The sequence below is a fragment of the Saccopteryx leptura genome, chromosome 2 (genome assembly GCF_036850995.1).
Source record: "Saccopteryx leptura isolate mSacLep1 chromosome 2, mSacLep1_pri_phased_curated, whole genome shotgun sequence".
In the NCBI taxonomy this organism is placed as follows: Eukaryota; Metazoa; Chordata; class Mammalia; order Chiroptera; family Emballonuridae; genus Saccopteryx; species Saccopteryx leptura.
This window is the reverse complement of record NC_089504.1, coordinates 186,303,155-186,326,689: the sequence shown is the minus strand read 5'-3', so window position 1 is coordinate 186,326,689 and position 23,535 is coordinate 186,303,155. Positions and strand designations below refer to the sequence as shown.

At 44.5% G+C, this 23,535-nt stretch overlaps 3 protein-coding genes and 1 long non-coding RNA gene across 6 annotated transcripts in view; 3 read left to right on the top strand and 1 right to left on the bottom strand.

The window, feature by feature from the left end:
- The window catches only part of LOC136395308 (WASH complex subunit 1-like), a 32,857-nt gene extending 31,783 nt beyond the window's left edge, over positions 1-1,074 (top strand). The window contains 2 exon segments of the mRNA XM_066369840.1: positions 427-495; positions 613-1,074. Of these exon segments, the coding sequence (XP_066225937.1) occupies positions 427-495; positions 613-752 (209 nt within the window). The 3' untranslated portion in view covers positions 753-1,074.
- Positions 1-23,535, top strand: part of NACA (nascent polypeptide associated complex subunit alpha) — a 337,284-nt gene that overhangs the window by 278,271 nt on the left and 35,478 nt on the right. The gene's annotated exons all lie outside the window — the stretch shown is intronic.
- LOC136395310 (uncharacterized) overlaps positions 1,761-23,535 on the bottom strand; it is a 48,333-nt gene continuing 26,558 nt past the window's right edge. Inside the window, exons 2-4 of the long non-coding RNA XR_010749309.1 lie at positions 19,654-19,716; positions 2,210-2,293; positions 1,761-1,794 (exon numbers count right to left, since the gene is read on the bottom strand). This is a non-coding gene — a long non-coding RNA (uncharacterized lncRNA). The remainder of the gene's footprint in view (positions 1,795-2,209; positions 2,294-19,653; positions 19,717-23,535) is intronic.
- The window catches only part of PRIM1 (DNA primase subunit 1), a 32,326-nt gene continuing 19,920 nt past the window's right edge, over positions 11,130-23,535 (top strand). For all 3 annotated transcript variants that reach the window (XM_066369823.1, XM_066369824.1, XM_066369821.1), the window contains exons 1-6: positions 11,130-11,260; positions 13,370-13,527; positions 20,275-20,381; positions 20,453-20,526; positions 22,233-22,369; positions 22,920-22,978. In XM_066369823.1, coding sequence (XP_066225920.1) covers positions 11,158-11,260; positions 13,370-13,527; positions 20,275-20,381; positions 20,453-20,526; positions 22,233-22,369; positions 22,920-22,978 — 638 coding nt within the window. In that variant the 5' untranslated portion in view covers positions 11,130-11,157. The remainder of the gene's footprint in view (positions 11,261-13,369; positions 13,528-20,274; positions 20,382-20,452; positions 20,527-22,232; positions 22,370-22,919; positions 22,979-23,535) is intronic.

Below are 23,535 nucleotides of genomic sequence, written 5' to 3'. Positions count from 1 at the left end.
CAGGTTCCTTCTGCTGTGACACTGGCATAAATGTAACACCTGGGCATAAGCAGCAGTGCCCTGGATGACAGCAGTCCTGAGTGGAGTCCCAGCTTTGCTTCTGAGCTTGCACTGTGACCCAGGCAGACTACAACCTCTCTGTGCTGGTTTCCTCATCCATACGAAGGGGGCTGCTCATTCGCGCCCCTTTGTCTCACAGAGTGGCCGTGACAGTTACTCAGATGTCAGCCATTTCCTTTCCAGTGCCCTGGTGCTGTGTCCACTGGCAGACTGAAGCTCCAGGAGCTGGTGGTGACGCGTGGCTGTGGAGGGCTGGGGTGTGTCAGTAGTGAAGAAAAAGGACAGATGGAGTGACCCTGAGGTTGTCACCAGGAGGTTTCATACATGGTCCCTTCCTCCTCCCTCACCGTGACTTTCCTGTTGCAGTGAGAGCCACAGTCCAAGGTGGGGACTTGATGTCGGATCTCTTTAACAAGCTGGTCATGAGGCGCAAAGGTAGGACAGAGCAGGGGACTCGGGGTGTTGGCGTCATGCACTTTCTGCCTTTTTCTTCCCAAGTCTCTAGGGACTGGGCCCCAAACCTCCCCTGTCACCTTCCACCTCACCCCTCAGGCATCTCTGGGAGAGGACCTGCGCCAGCGGCCAGCGAGGGGCCAGGAGGAGCCTTCTCCCGCATGTCAGACTCCATCCCACCCCTGCCACCACCACAGCAGCCTCCTGGTGAGGAGGACGAGGACGACTGGGAGTCCTAGAGCTCGGCGGCTCCTCCCTAATCCCAGGCTGAGGCTCCTGCCCTTCCATGGAAACCGCTGGGATGGGCTCCTTGGCTACAGGCCTCTCAGCCCCACTGCCCTGGAGGGACGGGGCTCGTGGGGGTCGTGGGGGTCGTGGAGGACAACCCCAGGTCTGTGCCTGGACCATCCAGGAGCTGGAGGCTGCCTTCTGAGGGTGCTGGGAGGGAGCCCTCACTCTCGGTCTGTGCTCCCCCCACCTCCACTAGCGTGCCTTCTCTTCCCTGAGACTTTGAGGTTCAGCAGTACACAAATCAATAAAGAAATACAATGCAGAATTGAGCATCCAGTGACGGTGCACTTTTAGTTAAGGAACTACAGCTGTGCAGAACGCAAACCTCTCTGAGCCAGGGCCCGCCCTGCTCCCCTGGTCCCCGGCAATGGGGCAGGGTGCCCAGTGAACCCAGGCCCCTACCTAAAATAGTCCTGCTGAGACCCTACTGGCCCTGCTGTAATTGCTGACGTCAGGGGAAGAGGTGTCTGCAGTTTGCACAGGTGGCACAGAGGGAGAGGCGCAGGACCTGGACAGGCTGTGGAGGGCTATGGCAGGGCAGGGGCGGGGAGGGGCCTTCCCAGAGTGGGGGCCTGGGAGTGGGGAACGTTCTTAATTTTGAGGAGAGGGTGAATGAAGGTCTAGAAGAGCTCATTTTAGCGAGAAAAGGGACGGGCAGGAGAGGCCTGTGCCATCTCAGCTCTGAGAAGGCTGAGCAAGGACAGATGCTGGGGGGTGGGTGCAGCTCCCACAGCCACCATCCAGGCTGCCAGGACATGGGGCAGGGAGCTGGGCTGGGCTATGGGGACCAAGGAGGACGATGCCATTTCGGGGAGGGGAACTGCCCTGGGATGGGCCCAAGGAGGTCAAAATTCACATAATTTTGCCTTTTGGCTTCGGCACCTCTTCCTGGATCCTGGCGGCCCAGCCAGTCCAGAAAGGAGCGGGTCTGCAGTCCAGACGGTGCAGCTGTCCCTCAGGAAAGGCCGGACTTGTGATGAAACTGGGAGACTAGGAAAGACAATGAGACACTAGATGGGGGTCATGGTGGGAGTTGGGGGGGGGGGGGCAGGACTGCCCTCCCATAGAGCAGCAAAGGCGGGGCCAAAGGTGGCTTTGACTTCAACACAGCCTCGAATTCACGCTGGCAGCTGTGCCAGGACCGGTGGACAGGCGTACCGCTGGTCCAGGCGCACTATGCTGGCAAAATCGTTCTGGTGCCTGATGGCCCGGCCTGGATGGGAAGGGCTGGGGCTCTGGCTTAACCTACCTTCCTGACATACATTTCTGCTGTGTCTCTTTCCCTCCCTCAGTCCTCAGACTGCAGAGATGGCAGGTGAAACCCCATCCCCTCACCGCACTGTTCATCCCCCCCCCCCCCCCCCCAGCTCTCCATCCTGATAGCCAGCAACCATCCTGGGCTTACCTAGGGATTGGTAGACAGCCTTCATACAGAGATTCTCCACCAAAGCCTTTCCTGGGGGGCGGGGCCCCGAGCTGGGTTTCAGGGCTGGGAGGGGCAAAGGGGATGACCTATCAGAACTGTTTCTTGCTCCTGCCTAAGTGTTCTGAGAAAACAACACTGCCAGGCTTTGAACAAGACCAGTCGGCTTCACGGGCGCAATGCCAGCAGCCAACAGAACAGGTGATGTCATGAAAGCTCCAGACGGTATGGAGGATGCAGCCATCCCTCTGCAGCAACCAGGAAACATGGCACACAGCAAGGGGCAGAGGGAAAGTCGCAGCGTATCTCAGCCCTAGAGGCTGCAGAGCGCTCCCCCGCGCGCCCCCTCATCCTCCAGAAGAACGGTGGGGCTACTGATCCAGGTACGCCATCTTCTCTTGGAGCTCTGGAGACTTGATGTTGGGCAAGGCATGCCCACAGTAACCACACACCTGAGTGGAGGCGCACAGGAGCCGAAGGCGCCTGGATTTCTCAAGGCCCAGCACGGAGGGCCAGGTCCTCACCCACATGTCACAGCTGCTGCGCCTGCCACCCCTGAAGTCCTCAAGCTGTGCTCGGTGGCTCTGTTTCTCCCTTCTCACTCCATACCTACCTCCTGAAAGGGCTTTTCAACTAAGATCCAATCTAGGCCAAGGAATTAAGTCCTGATGAAGGTAGGGGCTGCCTGATTTTCCACCTGGCCTCAAAGGGCCAAACACAAAGCTGCTGGACTCAGGTGGCAGCAGACTGCAAGGTGGGGGGTGGGGGGCTGCTTGGAGTGAGCGGAGGGTGGGTAACAGAGTCCCAGGATCCGAAGCCCACTACTTACCGACCAAGGTGGTCAGAGAAGTTGATGCCTTCACTCATCTTTCCTCAGTGGAAAATCAGGTAGTGTCAAAATTATAATTACATGTAAATGAATATTTGATCATCCAAGAAAATAAGAGAGTTTGCTATAGATGATTACACTTAACAATAGAAGTGGAGAGGCTGGCTTGTAAAAAATATATATATTATTGTATATATATAATATATACATATATATTATTGTGTATGTATATATATACATATATACACCATTGCTATTTAGTTGCATTAACCTATTAAAAATAAAAAAATTATATCATTTTAATAATAATAAAAAATGGTTATAAAATATAAAAACAAGAGTGCCATGGAAGAGTCTTTCCATAAATCCATACAGTCCAAAATGTGATTTTGAGTTATAGAATTTCAAAATAAAACCTTATACACTTTTTGGGTTTGCATTGTTAATTTGTCTGTTTCTCTCTTGTATTATGTGAATGAATTTAGATGCCATGCTGTTTACAATGTTTGTTTTCAATAATTGCAGTTTACTAAAAGCTCCAACATGGTGTTCCATTTGTTGAATTTTGAATAAAGATTTCTGATTTTGAGCAAAATCCCATAAAAACTTAGGCTCATTTACAAAAAGTTAAAAATGTAGGGCACAAATTGATTTACAAAGGCTCACACATTTCTAACATCTAACTAACATCAGGCAGGAAAGGGAGGAAGGGTGTTCTGCTATGTTGAAGTACTTTTTAAAGTTTGTGTGTGTGGCAGAGACAGAGAGAGTCAGAGAGAGGGACAGATAGGGACAGACAGGAAGGGAGAGAGATGAGAAACATCAATTCTTCATGTGGCTCCTTAGGTGTTCATTGATTGATTTCTCATATGTGCCTTTACCGGAGGGCTATAGCAGACCGAGTGACCCCTTGCTTGAGCCAGCGACCTTGGGCTCAATCTGGTGAGCCTTGCTCAAAGCAGATGAGCCCACGCTGAAGCTGGTGACCTCGGGGTCTCGAACCTGGGTCCTCCGCATCCCAGTCTGACGCTCTATACACTGTGCCACCACCTGGTCAGGCTAAACAGTTTTATTGAAATATAATTCACATGCTATAAAATTCACTCATTTAAATGGTACAATTTAGTGATATTTAGTATATTCACAGAGCCGTGTAGCCATCATCACTGTCTAATTTGAGAACATTCTCATCACCCTAAAAAGAAATCCTGTAGTTAGTTGAAGTATTTATTTATTTCCTTTAATTTTTAACATTACTTTTACTGTGAAATACAATGTACGTATGAAGACATGCATAAACGTATATGTAGAAATTTAATAAATAATTATAAAATGAATACCCTTGTAACTTCCACTTTGGTCAACATAAGGAACATCGACACCTCAATATAAACCTTCTTCATTTGACAGTCTAGAACTTTCGTTAAAATGATTTCCTTTTAGTTTATTTATAATTTTCTTTTCTCTTACAAAATTGAGATATAATTGATATATAACATTATATTAGTTTCAGGTGCATAACATGATTTGATACTTACATATTTTACAAAATTATCACCATGAGGCCTGACCTGTGGTGGCGCAGTAGATAAAGCGTCGACCTGGAAATGCTGAGGTCGCCGGTTCGAAACCCTGGGCTTGCCTGGTCAAGGCACATATGGGAGTTGATGCTTCCAGCTCCTCCCCACCTTCTCTCTCTGTCTCTCTCTCCTCTCTCTCTCCCTCTATGTCTCTCTCTCTCCCTTTCTCTCCTCTCTAAAATGAATAAATAAAAAAAAAAGAAATAGAATTATCACCATGAGTAGTAACAGTTGTTTTTCTTGTGATGAGAACTTTAAATTTGCTCTCTTAGCAACTTTCAAATATACAACACAATATTGTTAACTATTATCAACATTTTGTACATTATATTCCTGTGACTTATTTTATAACTGGAAATTTGTACATTTTGGTCACCTTCACACATTTTGTCCACAACCTATCCCCCACCTCTGGCAACCCTCAATCTGATCTCTTTATATATGAGTTCAGTTTTTTGTTTTTGTTTTGTTTCTTAAGATTCCACATATAAGTAAGACTGTATAGAACTACCTATGATTGTATTCCTAAAAAATATGATCTTGTTTTGCCTACTTTGATTCCTCTTGCTTTTTTTAAAATTTTTTATTGATTTTAACTTATTGTGCTTACATAGATTCAAGGGGTTACTCGGTCTGCTGAAGGCCCACGGTCAAGGCCCATGAGAAAGCAATCAATGAACAACTAAGGTGTCACAACGAAAAACTGATGATTGATGCTTCTCATCTCTCTCCATTCCTGTCTGTCTGTCCCTGTCTATCCCTCTCTCTCTGACTCACTCTCTGTCCCTGTAAAAAAAAAAAAAAAAATCTAGAACCATTGTATAAGACACACCCAGTTTTTAGACCCCAAATTTTTCAGAAAAGTGTGCGCCTTATACATGGGGAAATAAAGAAAATGAGGTAAGTATAGACTTTAGTCCATCTTCACATAATTTTTATGTCCTGTATTTGCTTCATTCTGCAAATACTTACTGAGTGACTACTACTTGTAAGGTCCAAGAGATTAATTTTATTGATACATTCATTAATTTCCTTCCCAGACACTAAGCTATTTGGTAATACTGATGCCCTCTAAACATTCTGCATTTTACCTACATCAGTTGGCAGGATAAAGAGGTCTTCCTACTAGATCTACTTGAGCAAAATTTTTAAAGCAGTGTTTGGTCAAAATAAAATTTCTTACAGTATCCACTAAAATGAGAACATAGAAAAGTAGATTCAAATTACTACTCCCCATTGAAAAAATGTTTATTTTTTTACATTCAATAAATGCCTTTTGACTATTTACTATGCATAAGACATAGTAAAAGGTGTTTCAAGAAATAGTCCTTATAACCTGACCAGGTGGTGGCGCAGTGGATAGAGCGTCGGACTGGGATGCGGAAGGACCCAGGACCCAGGTTCGAGACCCCGAGGTCACCAGCTTGAGCGCGGGCTCATCTGGCTTGAGCAAAGAGCTCACCAGCTTGGACCCAAAGTCCCTGGCTCCAGCAGGGGGTTGCTCGGTCTGCTGAAGGCCCACGGTCAAGGCACATGTGAGAAAGCAATCAATGAACAACTAAGAAGTCGCAACGCGCAACGAGAAACTGATGATTGATGCTTCTCATCTCTCTCCGTTCCTGTCTGTCTGTCCCTGTCTATCTCTGCCTCTGTAAAAAAAAAGAAAAAAGAAATAATCCTTATAGTTTGACATTACAGACTATAACACTTTTAAAATTTTTATTTCAGTTATTAAATATTTGATTCTAATAAAATAGCATTGAGAATATTAATTAACACCACCATGTATTTAACACTCAGCTTAAGAAATGCAACAGTACTTCAATTGACATATCTGCAATAGACCTTTCCTCAATCCTTAAAAGTAATTACCATCAGCAATCTGGTGCTTATCACTCTCATAAACACTTTAGTACTTTTACTATATACATATGCATAAATAAAATAAAACACTTTCTGCAAGTCTAACACTTTAACAAAAGATATACCACCATTTGAGGAGCCGAGGAACTGAGACACAAGGAACTTTGGGCAGATAGGATATACTGTACTACTTTATTAGCAGAGGCAGCCAGGTGCCGTACGGCGGCAGCAACAACAGAAGATTGACGCAGTGTGCAGACGTTTCATAGTAAAATCATACAAAAGTAGCACCAAGCCATGATTACAAAAAGTGGGGATTACATTACCAGTTCTATAAGGTGGGCATGCATGTGTACCATCCTCGGCCTGTTTCCCTTAGTCATGCATGGCCAGACCTGACGTAACTGACCTGTCCACACTGACTCCATCTTCTGCAGGCTGTTTACCAATTCTTGGAAGACCAGCTACTCGCATACATGTAGCTTAAAACCCCATTCATGTTAATGATCAGATAGATGGAAGGAATACAGGCAGTCCCCAGGTTACAAACAAGATAGGTACTGTAGGTTTGTTCTTACGTTGAACTTACATGTAAGTTGTAACAGGTACATTTACCTATTAAATACAACTTAGGGCCCTGGCCGGTTGGCTCAGTGGTAGAGCATCAGCCTGGCGTGCAGAGGTCCCGGATTCGATTCCCAGCCAGGGCACACAGGAGAAGCGCCCATCTGCTTCTCCACCCCTCCCCCTCTCCTTCCTCTCTGTCTCTCTCTTCCCCTCCCGCAGCCGAGGCTCCATTGGAGCAAAGATGGCCCAGGCACTGGGGATGGCTCCTTGGCCTCTGCCCCAGGCGCTGGAGTGGCTCTGGTCCCGGCAGAGCGACCCCCGGAGGGGCAGAGCATCGCCCCCTGGTGGGCAGAGCGTCGCCCCCTGGTGGGCGTGCCGGGTGGATCCCGGTCGGGCGCATGCAGGAGTCTGTCTGACTGTCTCTCCCCGTTTCTAGCTTCAGAAAAATACAATAAATAAATAAATAAATAAATAATACAACTTAGATGACTGTCTTAACATAGTATTTATTTTTATCTTTCTGTTTATATAAATACTTAAATATTTTCAAATACAACCTTAAACAATCTTGGATAATGCAGAAGAGGATGGACTTGCTGGAAAGGATGAGAATGGTGTTAGAGAGTCAGGGTTTGATTCTGCTATTAGATGACAAGAAACTGACTTCTTGGAGGTCATGGGAGGTTGTACGGAGCTTTTCTTTTTCTCATCAGAAATGGCCCTGTAGCATCTCAGGCCTTCAGTAACTGTACGGTAAATCTTGGGGAACCTCTATGTATCAGTACTTGGGTGAGACAAAAATCATCAGCTAACTCTTTTGTAGAAAACATTTCCAGTTCTGGAGTTTCTAGGTCTCTATTCTCTTCCCTAAATGCTATCATCTACGGCTCTAGTTCCTTAACGCAGTGGTCCCCAACACCCGGGCCGCAGACCGGTATCGGTCCGTGGGCCATTTGGTACAAGTCCACAGAGAAAGAATAAATAACTTACATTATTTCCGTTTTATTTATATTTAAGTCTGAACAATGTTTTATTTTTAAAAAATGACCAGATTCCCTCTGTTACATTCGTCTAAGACTCACTCTTGACGCTTGTCTCGGTCACGTGATATATTTATCCATCCCACCCTAAAGGCCGGTCCATGAAAATATTTTCTGACATTAAACCGGTCCGTGGCCCAAAAAAGGTTGGGGACCACTGCCTTAAGGTCTTCATTGGTTAGTCCTTTGCCATGGGAGTTAAGTAACTCTGTGATCTCACTTTCACTGATGTCCAACTGCAGTTGATTACCAATAGCCCTATGCAGCTCCATTCCTAAGTATGAGTTGTATTGTACATTTGTAACTCAGGAACTTACTGTATGTGGAAGAAGCACAAAGGGAAAACAACTGAATGGCAATACTGCCTCTCAGTGGCACTTGGGATTAAAGCTTCTATACCAGAGCACTTTCACAGAATAATAGCTTTCTCACGTTGTGTAGTTCTGGACAATGAAGTGCCAAGCACTTTTACCTCATTTAACCCTCACAACAACCCCTTCTAGAGGAGACTGAGCATGTAATTTAGGGATTAAATTCAGAGACCCTAGAGCCAGACTGCCTGACTCCCACTTACTAGCTGTGAACTTGGACAAATTACTTCAGTTCTCTGCCTACTTCCCCACCTGTAAAATAGGGATATTTGTACAGACCACATAGGGTTCTTATGAGGAATAAATTCTTAAATTCTTTTTTTTTTTTTTTACAGGGACAGAGAGTCAGAGAGAGGGGTAGATTGGGACAGACAGACAGGAATGGAGAGAGATGAGAAGCATCAATCATCAGTTTTTCGTTGCGACACCTTAGTTGTTCATTGATTGCTTTCTTATATGTGCCTTGACCACGGGCCTTCAGCAGGCTGAGTAACCCCTTGCTCAAGCCAGCGACCTTGGGTCCAAGCTGGTGAGCTTTTTGCTTAAGCCAGATGAGCCTGCACTCAAGCTGGCAACCTCGGGGTCTCAAACCTGGGTCCTCCGCATCCCAGTCCGATGCTCTAACCACTATGCAACCGCCTGGTCAGGCAATTCTTAAATTCTTAAGATGGTACTTGACGGATGCCAAGTGCTATATAAATGAAAACCTTTATTTTCCTTTTTCCTGGTGAGAGCTAATGTTGAATAAAGAGAGCATACAGTAGGAACTCAATAAATAAGACTTCTTTTGTTTTCTTCCCTTATGTCTTAGCTCCTTACAGTGCTGCACTCCTAGTGTTCCTGAAATTTAAATAAGGGATTCCCAAGTAGCCCAAAGAAGTAAGTTCTTAAAAGCAACAATGAGGAAACTAAGAAACCCTCATTAAAAAGTCCAGGGGAACATGTTTCTGTAAAAGAGCACTCTATAGGGAGAGCACTCTTGTTACTTTTATCGTAGTGAAGACCTTCCCACCAATGAAATCCACCCTACCCAAAACAGAATACCTAGGGATTGTGAAATCCAACTAAGATTTATTCATGAAACCAGGTTTCTAGGAATATTCAAGTAAGTATGATCTTCCCAGAACCATTTTTTTACCACACTGCCACCCGGGAGCTGAGGGACCATAATCATTTTCAAGATTAGGCTAATAATAACTTACCACAGCCTATTCCCTCCTTGCTCTCCTACTATTATTATGAAACTAAAATTCATAAAAACAATGGTTTTAAAATGACATTTAAAACCGACCCCCAGTCCACATTTACAATGAGGTATATCTTTACTAGGTAAGACTGACTGACAGATCTGCACATCAATAGCACACAGGCTCCTTTCCTACTTGTAAAGCGCTCCATGATTCTGCAAGCTTTCTCTAATTCAGGTGTTAGCATTCCTGTGTCTTCTATTTGAGAGAATGAATATACAAACAATAGCCAGACTATATATAAAAACAGAACTATGACCCACAACCTTAAGAAGCCTACCCAAGAAACCAACCTCATTATCTATAATAAATAGCCCAGGAAGCCAAGCTGCTATAAATCAGACCTCTGTCTCTCGTAATAGTCCAGGAATTTAAACAATAACCTCTGGAACAATTGGCCAAAGATGGCCAGAACCTAATTAATAACTGGCAGCTTCCCTAATTTTTGTCCTCACTTCCAACTTAAGACCAACCGGAGAAAGCCAATAGGCGCTCCTAACCAAACCCCATAGGATGCCCTCTTGCTCGTTAGCCAACTACAGCTTCCCCGTGCAAACAACCTTGAATCAGGGCACACTAGAAACCTTCTCCTTTTTTCTGCCATAAAGCTTTCCCACGCCTCTATCTGCCTTTGAGCCTCTGCCAAAATGCAAGAAACGGTGACTGACCCCCTAGCTATATAGTAGCAAGCTCTGAATAAATAGCCTTTGGTTTTCTCATTTGGTTGACAATTCCACATATTACACCTAGTACTTCTAAGAACTAATTTCCAAACCCTTTTAAAAAGATACTGGTTAACCTTGTTCAAATGTTATTTCTATAATAGTCATAAGTTAGTGAACATCTTTTTTTTACTTCATCATGATAACTGAAGTCCATATGCTGAAGAGCTCACCTTTCCGCAGACAAGTTTCCTGAAATGGGCGCGGCCTCCCCCTGCCCACCTTGAGCAGAGCAGTGGTCCCCAACCTTTTTTGGGCCACGGACCGGTTTAATGTCAGAAAATATTTTCACGGACAGGCCTTTAGGGTGGGACGGATAAATGTATCACATGACCGAGACAAGCGTCAAGAGTGAGCCTTAGACAGATGTAACAGAGGTAATCTGGTCATTTTTAAAAAATAAAACATCGTTCAGACTTAAATGTAAATAAAACGGAAATAATGTAAGTTATTTATTCTTTCTCTGTGGACCGGTACCAAATGGCCCACGGACCGGGGTTGGGGACCACTGGAGCAGAGGACCCTGGGTTGAAGAGGGTGGGCGGAGACAGCGGGAGCACCTCCCACGCCCCGAGCCAAACCCCCAGTGAGAACTACAATTCCCAGCGACCCCTGCTGCAGACCCAGCCTCCGCCAAAGGGCGCCTGCGCATTGACTGAGGTTTCCGTTAGCTTCCCGCCAATTCTTGCAGTGGGTGAAGTACGGTGCACCATGGAGGCGTTGGACCCAGCTGAGCTTCCCGAACTGCTTAAGATTTATTACCGGAGGCTCTTTCCCTACGCCCAGTACTATCGCTGGCTCAACTATGGCGGAGGTGATGACGGTGGGGAGCGGGCTGGGTCAGGCAGGGAACGTGGACAGGTTCCGGGTGGGTACTTTACTTTGGGGGTGACAACAAGAAGAGGTGCCCCCAGCGTGGGACTGGGCGCCTTCACGCGGTTATCTTGAGCCCTTCCGACTCCTACCTCTACAAAGTAAATGGATGGAGGGTGGGTAGATGACCAGAGTGCTGCCAGGCCACACAATGAAGGGCAGAGCCGCCGTACCTACCACTATGGTCGAACTCACACTCGGTGCCGGGTTTACCTGCTGGGGGGCGGGAGCCAAGCGGTGACCGGGTTGTAGAATGAAGCTGCAGCGGCATGATCCGCATCTGGGACAGGGGCATCTCCCGAAGAATAGAGGTCCTTACCTTGTTACAGCTGAATTGATTAGTGCCCGCGGAGGAGACGGAAGTGGTGTTATACATATATGTTTAAAATATCTCTGCATCTTTTTTCTTATTCTTTTTCCTGTGAGATGTTGTGGGACAAGCCCCTTCAAATTAGGGAGTAGGCAGTTGTGGGATTCAAATAATTTAACCACTGGTTCTCTGTCCTAATGATCGTTTTATCTAAAGCAGGGGTCGGGAACCTATGGCTCGCGAGCCAGATGTGGCTCTTCTGATGGCTGCATCTGGCTCGCAGACAAATCTTTAATAAAAAAAAATGTTAAAAATATAAAACCTTCTCATGTATTACAATCCATTCATTTCCTACCACTCATGTTCATGGTTGCGGGTGGCTGGAGCCAATCACAGCTGTCCTCCGGGACAACACCACATTTTTATTGGATAATGTGTAATGTACACGGGTGATTGTATGGCTCTCATGGAATTACATTTTAAAATATGTGGCGTTCCTGGCTCTCTCAGCCAAAAAGGTTCCGGACCCCTGACCTAAAAGGTAGTTCATTATTTCATGCATTTAATACTTAAATACAAATAGTAAAAGAGGTACACAAAACTAGATTTTAAGAGTTTTAAAATATTAATCAAAAATATTAAATAATACCTGACAAAAAATAATAAAAGTGTTATTTAAGGTATTTCCAATGACAGCTTGTCACCCCCTGGTTGTTTGGCACTTTTCTCTTTACATTATATGTTTCTTACTGAAGTAAGAAATGCGAGGGAATTAAAATTTGGTATTTCATCAAAGTTATAGTGAGTTTTATGAAATAAATATTCCATCCATAATTCCGTCAAATTTTTTTCACCTGTGGACAGAAAAAACATTACTACGGGCGCTTAGAACGTGCTGTTGCGCAGATGAACGTTATAAAAGGGTAAGGAGCCCTGGCCACATAGCTTGGTTGGTTAGGTCAGTGGTCCCCAACCTTTTTTGGGCCACGGACCAGTTTAATGTCAGAAAATATTTTCACGGACCAGCCTTTAGGGTGGGACGGATAAATGTATCACGTGACCGAGACAGGCGTCAAGAGTGAGTCTTAGACGGATGTAACAGGGAATCTGGTCATTTCTTAAAAATAAAACATTCAATGTTTAACTTAGACTTAAATATAAATAAAATGGAAATAATGTAAGTTATTTATTCTTTCTCTGCGGACCAGTACCAAATGGCCAACGGACCGGTACCGGTCCGCAGCTTGGGGGTTGGGGACCACTGGGTTAGAGCACTGTCCTGAAGCACAGAGGTTACTGGTTCGATCCCTGGTCAGGGCACATACAGGAACAGATAGATGTTCCCCTCTCTCTTTCTCTGTCTTCCCCTTCCCTTCCTCTTTTTCTAAAATCAATAAAATAAACATCAAAAATATTTTTTTTTAAAAAGTAAGGAATGTAAATTTGTGATTTCCACATTGGTTGGCTGCCCAGAGGACCACCTTAAAGAGAACCCTGATTACAAGTGCCATTTTAACAACCGGTTTGCCAAACTCAGTAAAAACTTAGGTATTGGTTCTACCAAACTGATGTGAACCAGCTGAATCCCACCACTGGGAGTAGGTCTTGTCTTTTTTCACATGTAGCACAGTGCTGGGCACAAGGGGCTTATGAAAAATATCTTCTCATTGGTCAATGGTTATAAGGCCCTGAACTGAATAAAATTCCATGTTAATTTTTAAATGCACATTTATTTTGCAGTGATAAAGAATTATTTTCAACACCGTGAATTTTCATTCACACTGAAAGATGATATTTACATTCGTTACCAATCCTTCAACAACCAGAGTGATCTGGAAAAGGAGATGCAGAAAATGAATCCATACAAGATTGATATAGGCGCAGTATATTCCCACAGAGTAAGAAATCAGTTTTTTATGTATTTTGTTGGTTTGTTTTATATACCAAAAACCCCAGTGTTTTAATTTTTAGAGTTTATTCTGGTTAAAGAACCATTCTTTAACTGTTTTTGCAAGTAGATTGTAAAATTTTTTTGTTTGTTGACATTCTACATCACTGACTGGAAATCATAAGTAAATGAATTGGTTGTATTCTCACTAGGACAAAAAAATTGAATATCTGGCTAAAAGACTAAATGAGGAAGTTGGCATGGTAAGGAAGGTAATTAAAAGAGAATTACATTATCTCCCAGCATTGGAGTTATTCTTTATTCTTCTCACATTCCTATATCTGTTCTATTAGGAAATCTCTACCAGAATAATATCTAAAATCCAACTAGTGCTATTAATAATCATCATCATTTTTTATCTGAATGACTATTAAAACTTTCAAATAATTTGCTCCTATGGATTCTAGAGTCTAATCTCAATACAACAGTCAGTGATCCTTTTAAAACAAGTCGGAGCCTGTTGATTCCTCTGCTTAAAACCATTTTCCAGTGGCTACCCATTCACTCAGAGTAAAAGACCCTCTCTCCCCCTAACTCACCCAACCCCTGCCACACTGACCTTGCTCAAGCAGTTTCACTGCCTAGAACCCATTTTCCCAGATATCTTGGTTCTTTCCCTCACATCCTTCAAGTTTTTACTCAGTAAGGTCTACTGCAACCTTCCATCTCTCCTATCCCCCTTCCAGTGCTGTATTCTAAGTACCTAGAATAATAGTGCCTGACAGTACACCACACATATTTGTTGAGTGAATAAACAAACCAAAGTTGCACTTCATCCTCCTTAAAACTGCACACAGGGAAGGAAAAATATACCCAGAGGATAATAGCGTTTGTATGGAGCTTTTTTCATATATTCTTTAACTTGTTTTTTATATCAATTCTCACTGTTCTGTTTACGAAGGAGAAAACAGTCCTGGTGAACCTAAATAATTTTTTCTTAGATCATGCAATTTCTAAATGGTAGAGCTGGGACCTTAACCCAGGTTTTCTGACTCTTAAATTCCAGTGGAAGGAGAGAAGTTGGGGTAGAAAGGCAGGCAGGGCCCTGGTTGGTGGCACATGGATAGAGCATCTTCTCCAAGCACTGAGGTCGCTGGCTGGATCCTGAGGGCACCTGCTCGAACCCCAGTCAGGGCACATATGAAAAGCAATCAGTGATTGTGCAACCAAGTAAAACCACAAGTTGATGCTTTTCTCTCTCTCTCTCTCTATCTCCCCCTCTCCCTCCCCCTCCCTGACCTTCCTTCAGCTCTCTCAAAATCAGTGGGGGGGGGGGGGAGCAGGCAGGAAAAATGCTTTGGAGCAGTTTATTCTTGAGAGGTAGAAATTAAAACTGAAATCTTGCCTGACCGGGCGGTGGCGCAGTGGATAGAGCATAGGACTGGGATGCGAAAGACCCAGGTTCGAGACCCCGAGGTCGCTGGCTTGAGCAAGGGCTCATCTGGTTTGAGCAAAAAAAGCTCACCAGCTTGAGCCCAAGGTCTCTGGCTCGAGCAAGGGGTTACTCAGTCTGCTGAAGGCCCACGGTCAAGGCACATATGAGAAAGCAATCAATGAACAACTAAGGTGTTGCAACCTGCAAAGAAAAACTAATGATTGACGCTTCTCATCTCTCTGTTTAAAAAAAAAAAAAAAAAAATTAAAACTGAAATCTTTTTGCCTGACCTGTGGTGGCACAGTGGATAAAGCATTGACCTGGAATGCTGAGGTTGCTGATTCAAAACCCTAGGCTTACCCAGTCAAGGCCCAGATGAAAAGCAACAACACTGTTCACAAAAATGAGGGGACCAGGGAACGTGCAGATACTCCAGTACTTTCAGCCTTGTGTATAGTGCATTTTCTATCACTTCATATTTGTTTTGAAATATCACCTAATTTTTGTGAGCAATATACTACAAGTTAATGCTTCCTGCTCCTCCTCCCTCTTTCTCTTTATCTCTCTAAAAATAAATTCTTTTAACAACAAGTATTTTTAAAAAGGCCAGTGTGTTACTAGTCCCCTCTAACACCAAATGGGGAAAATACCTCTTTTTTATTGGGCCAAGAGTGAGCCATTTATAGACTTTTTTTCTTGTGAGTTTTATCAGTTGTGTATGCACATAGTTTATAGAACTTACTTGGAAAAAAGGTCTGTAACTTCCACCTGGTTATGCTCCCCAGACACAACCACTCTCTTCTAGCTGATTCTTAAGGTATTTGCCTCCCTGTCTCTACATAACATACTTATATTCCATTTTTTATTTTAAGCAGTATCTGCTGACTATCCACTCTGGCAAATGAAGATTTAGCTTTTTTTTTTTTACCTTTCTGATACCTCACTACACATACAACTTTCCCATTCCCACATGCTCCTAATATGTTTATTAGGTTAAAAATTAGATACAGGCCCTGGCCGGTTGGCTCAGCGGTAGAGCGTCGGCCTGGCGTGCGGGGGACCCGGGTTCGATTCCTGGCCAGGGCACGTAGGAGAGGCGCCCATTTGCTTCTCCACCCCCCCCCTCCTTCCTCTCTGTCTCTATCTTCCCCTCCCGCAGCCAAGGCTCCATTGGAGCAAAGATGGCCCGGGCGCTGGGGATGGCTCCTTGGCCTCTGCCCCAGGCGCTAGAGTGGCTCTGGTCGCGGCAGAGCGATGCCCCTGGTGGGCATGCCGGGTGGATCCCTGTCGGGCGCATGCGGGAGTCTGACTGTCTCTCCCCGTTTCCAGCTTCAGAAAATTAAAAATATATATATATATATATTAGATACAAGTTCATCCTGAAACTGCCAGCTGTCTAAATCTCCTGGTGTATTCAGACCCATCAGGTAGTTTGTCTATCTCAATTCTGAAAAAAATTTCTCCTGCAGACTGATCTCCAAACTGGACTGATGAATAAATGTGATCTTATCTTATAATCACCTTGATTTCTTTTCATATATCTCATATGTTGGATCCATTGTTGCCCAGATCCTATGTTTTGTTGTGTTTTTCAGATCCTTTGAGGTTTTTTGTTTTGTTTGTTTCTTTTTGTTTTTTTGGGGGGGGGTTAAAGAGAGAGGGACAAACAGGAAAGGAGAGAGGTGAGAAGCATCAGCTCATAGTTGTGGCACTTTGGTTGTTCAGTGATTGTTTTTTTATATGTGCCTTGACCAGGGTATGGGGGTTCCAGCCAAGCCAGTGACCTTCGGACTCAAGCCCATGACCATGAAGTCATGTCTATGATCCCACGCTCAAGCTGGTGTGCTCAAGCCAATGGCCTTGGGATTTTGGACCTGGGTCTTCAATGTCCCAGGCTGTTGCTCTATCCATCATGCTAGCCCCTGGTTAGGCCAGAGCCTTTGTTTTCTTTTTTGGTTTACTTCCTTGTTTTTTGTTTGTTGTTCTTACAGTCCAAATGAGAAGAGGGGAGATAGAGGGATAGACTCTCACATGTGCCCCGACAGGGATCCACCCAGCAACCCCCAATCTAGGGCCATGCTCACAAACTGAGCTATTTTTAGCACCTGAGGCTGGAACTCCACAGAGCCATCCTCAGCACCTGGAGCCAATGCACTTGAATCAATCATACCATGGATGCTGAGGGGAAGAGAGAGAGGAGAGGGAGGGGTGGAGAAGCAGATGATCTCTTCTGTGTGCTCTGACCAGGAACCAAACCCAGGACATCCACACTCCAGGCCAACACTCTACCACTGATCCAACTGGCCAGGGCCTGATTTACTCCCTTGTTGTTTTTGTTTTTGTTTTTTACAGATACAGAGAGGGATAGATAGGAACAGACAGACAGGAACAGAGGGAGATGAGAAGCATCAATCATCAGTTTTTCGTTGCGACACCTTAGTTGTTCATTGATTGCTTTTTCATATGTGCCTTGACTGTGAGCCTTCAGCAGACGGAGTAACCCCTTGCTCAAGCCAGCGACCTTGGGTCCAAGCTGGTGAGCTTTTTGCTCAAGCCAGATGAGCTCACGCTCAAGCTGGCAACATCAGGGTCTCGAACCTGGGTCCTTCCACATCCCAGTCCGACGCTCTATCCATTGTGCCATCGCCTGGTCAGGCTACTCCCTTGTTTTGACGGAGCACACTCTACAGGAGCTTCCTGAGAAAGTACATGGAAGACAAGATATTTCATACCTTCTGTACTTGGAAAATGTCTTCATTCTACCTTTATGCTTAACTAATTGTTGAGTGTTTTTAAAAGAAGTGAAGGAGAGAGATGGTCTAAGTATTCCACATGTAGTTGTCTAATTAATCCCCTAAATATCAATACAATACAATCTTTAATTGTGCCTGTTGTCCTGCCCAGTCCAAAGACCCTCTGTTTAATGATCTCCTGATAATTCAGCCATCTTTGCCAGGGAAATGGAAGCATAGTCACCTTCCTCTACAGAGGAAGTGTAGGAATCTGGGAAACCAACTCCACAGATTTTTAACCAATCCTATTTTTAATCTCAGCTTACCCACCACACACACACTCAGCTCACTCCAGAGATACCCTTTGTCACCTATTTCTGAGCCTTTTGGAGATTCAGAAGTATAAATCATCTTTTTTTTTTTTTGGTGGCAGAGACAGAGTCAGAGAGAGGAATAGACAGACAGGAAGGGAGAGGATTAGAAACATCAATTCTTTTATTGCAGCTCCTTAGTTGTTCATTGATTGCTTTCTCATATGTGCCTTGACCGCAGGCCTTCAGCAGACCGAATGACCCCTTGCTCGAGCCAGTGACCTTGGGCTCAAGCTGGTGAGCTTTGCTCAAACCAGATGAGCCCGCGCTCAAGCTGGCGACCTCCGGGTCTTGAACCTGGGTCCTCCATATCCCAATCCGACACTCCATCCACTGCGCCACCGCCTAGTCACACCAGAAGTACAAGTCTTTCCTTACTGAGAACTTAAGATTCAGTTTTTATGGTCCTGTTTGTAAAAACCATGGTGATGTTGTCTTCTATCTATCTATCTATCTATCTATCTACCTACCTACCTGTGTGTGTGTGTGTGTGTGTGTGTGTGTGTGTGTGTGTGTGTAACAGAGAGAGGGACAGACAGACAGGAAGGGAGAGAGATGAGAAACATCAATTCTTCATTGCGGCTCCTTAGTTGTTCGTTGATTGCTTTCTCATATGTGCCTTGACCAGGGGGTTCCAGCAGACCGAGTGACCCCTTGCTCAAGCCAGTGACTGTGGGGTCTTGTCTATGATCCCACGCTCAAGCCAGATGAGCCTGTGCTCAAGCAGGTGACCTTGGGTTTTTTTGTGTTTTTTTTTTGTTTGTTTGTTTTTTTGTATTTTTCTGAAGCTGGAAACGAGGAGAGATAGTCAGACAGACTCCTACATGCGCCCGACCGGGATCCACCGGCACGCCCACCAGGGGCGACGCTCTGCCCACGAGGGGGCGATGCTCTGCCCCTCCGGGGCGTCACTCTGCCACAACCAGAGCCACTCTAGTGCCTGGGGCAGAGGCCAAGGAGCCAGCCCCAGCGCCCAGGCCATCTTTGCTCCAATGGAGCCTTGGCTGCGGGAGGGGAAGAGAGAGACAGAGAGGAAGGAGGGGGTGGGGGTGGAGAAGCAAATGGGCGCTTCTCCTATGTGCCCTGGCCGGGAATCGAACCCGGGTCCCCCGCACGCCAGGCCGACGCTCTACCGCTGAGCCAACCAGCCAGGGCCTGACCTTGGGTTTTGAACCTGGGTCCTCAGCATCCTAGTCTGTCGCTCTATCTACTGCGGCCCTGCCTGGTCAGGCACTTTTATTTTTTTAAAGGCTTATATCTTCCTTTAAAAAAAAAAACAACTCATTTTTGTGCAGGTTTGGGTGGAACAAAATAAGTATCTGTATTGTCAGCCTTCTTTACCTTGTGTAATCCATAACCTCAAAGGAGGAGGCTACTTAACAGCCTGAGCCAAAGGCTCAGTTCAGACTAATTGGGAAGATCCTTTTGAATTATTGAAAAAAATTTTTTTCTTCTTCTTAAGTGAGAAACAGGGAGACAGAAAGGCTGACTCTGGCATGCGCCTCAACTGGGATCCACCCTACAAACCCCCTACCAGGCAACGCTTTGCCCACCTGGGGCCTTTGCTCCACTACTCAGCAACCAAGCTATTTTAGTACCTGAGGCGAGGTCATGGAGCCATCCTCAGCACCTGGGGCCAACTTGCTACAACCGAGCCATAGCTGTGGGAAGGCAAAAGAGAGAGGGGAGAGTCTGGGGTGGAGAAGCAGTTGGCCACTTCTCCTGTGTGCCTTGACTGGGAATCGAACCCAGGATGTCCATATGCTGGGCCAATGCTCTACCACTGAGCCAACCGGCCAGGGCCGAATTATTGAAAAATTTTAAGTACATTTTTGTTATATGTCCAGCAACAAATGAAGGTCTCTAAGAACATCTTGTAATAGAGCATTAATTATATGTTCTTTTCTCTAAAACCTAAAAAAGCTTTACTATGATTTCTATTGAGCAACAAATATTTATTATTATATGTCAATTGTTTCTCAGTAGAACTGGAAAAAAACTGATAATAATTTATATTTATCAACCCTGTTTTAAGTAGATGAAAGTTACACTGTCATTAATTCTGGATATATAGGATCTGAATTAATAAATTGACATCAACGTGGCATTATAGGGTTTTTTCAATTTACTTTGGCTACTTTTTTTGTGTGGCTAGAAAATAAGCATATTTGGCAGCGTGGCAGCTCTTCTAGAAACTGATTGATATTTTATATTTGTAGCCCAATCAACATAATACAGTGAAGCTGGGAGCTTTCCAGGCTCAGGAAAAAGAACTGGTGTTTGACATTGACATGACAGACTACGATGATGTGCGGAGATGTTGTAGGTAAGCACCATAGGACTTGTTGGTAGGATGGGTGTTATCATTGACAGTAAGTAATGATGACTCTGCTCCAGTTCTGCAGACATATGTTGTAAGTGCTGGACCCTCATGACGATGGCCATACGCATCATTGACCGAGCATTGAAGGGCAAGTATTAGCAGTGTTGGAGTAAAGTTGAATGCAAGAATCTGTTTTCCTCTTAATATTAATCTATCTATACCATTTTATAATCAAATTCCATAAATGTCTTAACATGTTTCTTTAAAGCATATAATAGAAAAATAAAAGATTTTAATAAAGTTAAAGTTTAAATTTTATGAAAGCTGTGATCAAACCAGTGAGTTTTTCCCAATTCCGTTGGGCTGCTCTATGTGCTAGGTACTATCCTAAATGAGAGAAGTATGAAAGAGAACAATTCTTACCTCAAGTAGGCTAAGCAGTCTAAGAAGAAGACAAATGAAAAAATTGAGGATTACCTTTGTGTTAAGTAGTATGCACAGGGTACTATAGGAATATAAAACAGCTGCAGTACATACAGAAACGGGAAAAAATTGGATCAGAAAAGTCTTCCTAGGAGAGGTGATGATAAGGATGATAATAAAATAGTTGATCTACATAGGGAGCTTATTATGTGCCAGCTACTAAAGCACTTTAAGTTTGTTAGTTTCTTTTTTTTTTTTTTTTTTTTTTTTTTCCATTTTTCTGAAGCTGGAAACAGGGAGAGACAGTCAGACAGACTCCCGCATGCGCCCGACCGGGATCCACCCGGCACGCCCACCAGGGGCGGTGCTCTGCCCACCAGGGGGCGATGCTCTGCCCATCCTGGGCGTCGCCATATTGCGACCAGAGCCACTCTAGCGCCTGAGGCAGAGGCCACAGAGCCATGCCCAGCGCCCGGGCCATCTTTTGCTCCAATGGAGCCTTGGCTGCGGGAGGGGAAGAGAGAGACAGAGAGGAAAGCGCGGCGGAGGGGTGGAGAAGCAAATGGGCGCTTCTCCTATGTGCCCTGGCCGGGAATCGAACCCGGGTCCTCCGCACGCTGTTAGTTTCTTTAATATCCCTAGACTGGGTTTTTAAGGATAAATGGCAGTTGGTTACGGAGAGAAATGAAAGTGCTGGAGTAGGAGGAAATTCTTGGCAGAGAGACCAGGATAGATAAAGTCTTAAAGGCAAGAGCATGAGGCAGGGTGGCAAGGGAAACCACAAATAACTTAGTCTAGTTAAGGTGAGTATATGTGGATAAGAGGGAAAAAATGAAGCTAAAGAAGTAAGCAAGAACCAGGAGTTTATAGATTTGTTTTAAAACCTATTTCAGGTGTCCCCAAACTACGTTCCGCGGGCCGCATGCAGCCCCCTGAGGCCATTTATCCGGCCCCCGCCACACTTCCAGAAGGGGCACCTCTTTCATTGGTGGTCAGTGAGAGGAGCACAGGATGTGGATGCATCCTGTGCTCCTGGAGTACTGTATGTGGTGGTGCTCACGTACAGTACTACTTCCGGTGACACGGGATGCACGCGTCACGGCTCTGTAAGCGCATCATATCACTTGTTAGGGCTAGAAGTGACAAATATGGAACCGGACATTGACCATCTCATTAGCCAAAAGCAGGCCCATAGTTTCCATTGAAATACTGGTCAGTTTGTTGATTTAAATTTACTTGTTCTTTATTTTAAATATTGTATTTGTTCCCGTTTTGTTTTTTTACTTTAAAATAAGATATGTGCAGTGTGCATAAGGATTTTGTTCATAGTTTTTTTTATAGTCCGGCCTTCCATAGGTCTGAGGGACAGTGAACTGGCCCCCTGTGTAAATAGTTTGGGGACCCCTGACCTATTCTGTCTTCCCTCCTCAGAGGATTTTGGATTTAAGCATCGCCTCTGGGTGTATTCTGGAAGAAGAGGTGTTCATTGTTGGGTCTGTGATGAATCAGTTAGAAAGTTGTCCTCTGCAGTGCGGTCTGGGATAGTGGAGTATTTGAGTCTTGTAAAGGTAAGATCTTAATGATAATTTATATTTCCTTTTTTTCTGGTTGTTACCAAGTCTGGTATGTTTAGTAACAAAATTAAACTATCTTTTATAGCATGCACTTTCCAGAGAAGGTGATCTTACCAGATCAATTAAAATTATAGTAACTATATATATATATTTTAAGATTTTATTTATTCATTAGAGGGGGGAGAGAGAAAGAGAAGGGAGGGAGGAGCAGGAAACGTCAACTCCCACATGTGCCTTGACCAGGCGAGCCTAGGGTTTCGAACTGGCAACCTCAGCATTCCAGGTCAATGCTTTATCCACTGCACCACCACAGGTCAGGCAATATAGTAGCTATATTTTTTAAAGATATTTCATATTTTGCTGTAAGTATACTTTGTGGAAAAGGAAGATGAGTTGTTTACTTTTCTGATTCAATTAAGTCAAGTAAAGTTAACCTAGAAAGTTACAAGAATTGAGACTATATAAAATAGTCTATATGCTTCTATACTTTGACAGAATTTAATTAATATCTTTATAACACATTTTTTTTATGTTTATTTTTCAGGGTGGTCAAGACATTAAGAAGAAAGTTCACCTAAGTGAAAAAATTCATCCTTTTGTCAGGTCTGTTGGGAAAGATTCCATGCAGTTTATGTTGTGTCTGCTTTACCTGCATGTGTTTGTCAAATTATCTTGTGTCTTAAGCAAGTGAGCGTCCCCAACAGGAGTCATTCACACATATTTGTCGTTCTATAATGCCAGGTTTATTAGGGAAGACCTCCCCAATTAGCCAATAGAGTCACATGCAGGGTAGCATTCCCCGCAAAGTCCCTGTTACCAGCAGCCTCTGCAGATGGAGAGGTGGGTGTCCGTCTCAAGCCAGGAGGCTACAGTGGAAGCTCATATTCAGTGGACTAGAAGTCCAGCTGGGCTCTGAGTTTGACCTATGATACAGCCAAGCTTGAGCATTGGGTGGTCAGAGCTGAGTTCTTATAGCCCACCAGGAGTGGAGATTCCACTCATATCAGTGTCCAGATTGAAGTTCTCATCCAAGTGTTCAGATTCATGGTTTTGGGCATTCCAGGCCCTCATAAGGGCATTTCTGTTATATCCCATTACCTCAGTCTTGACATAGCCCTTGACATAACTGTCATGGCTGACAGTGACTCCATATTGGATTG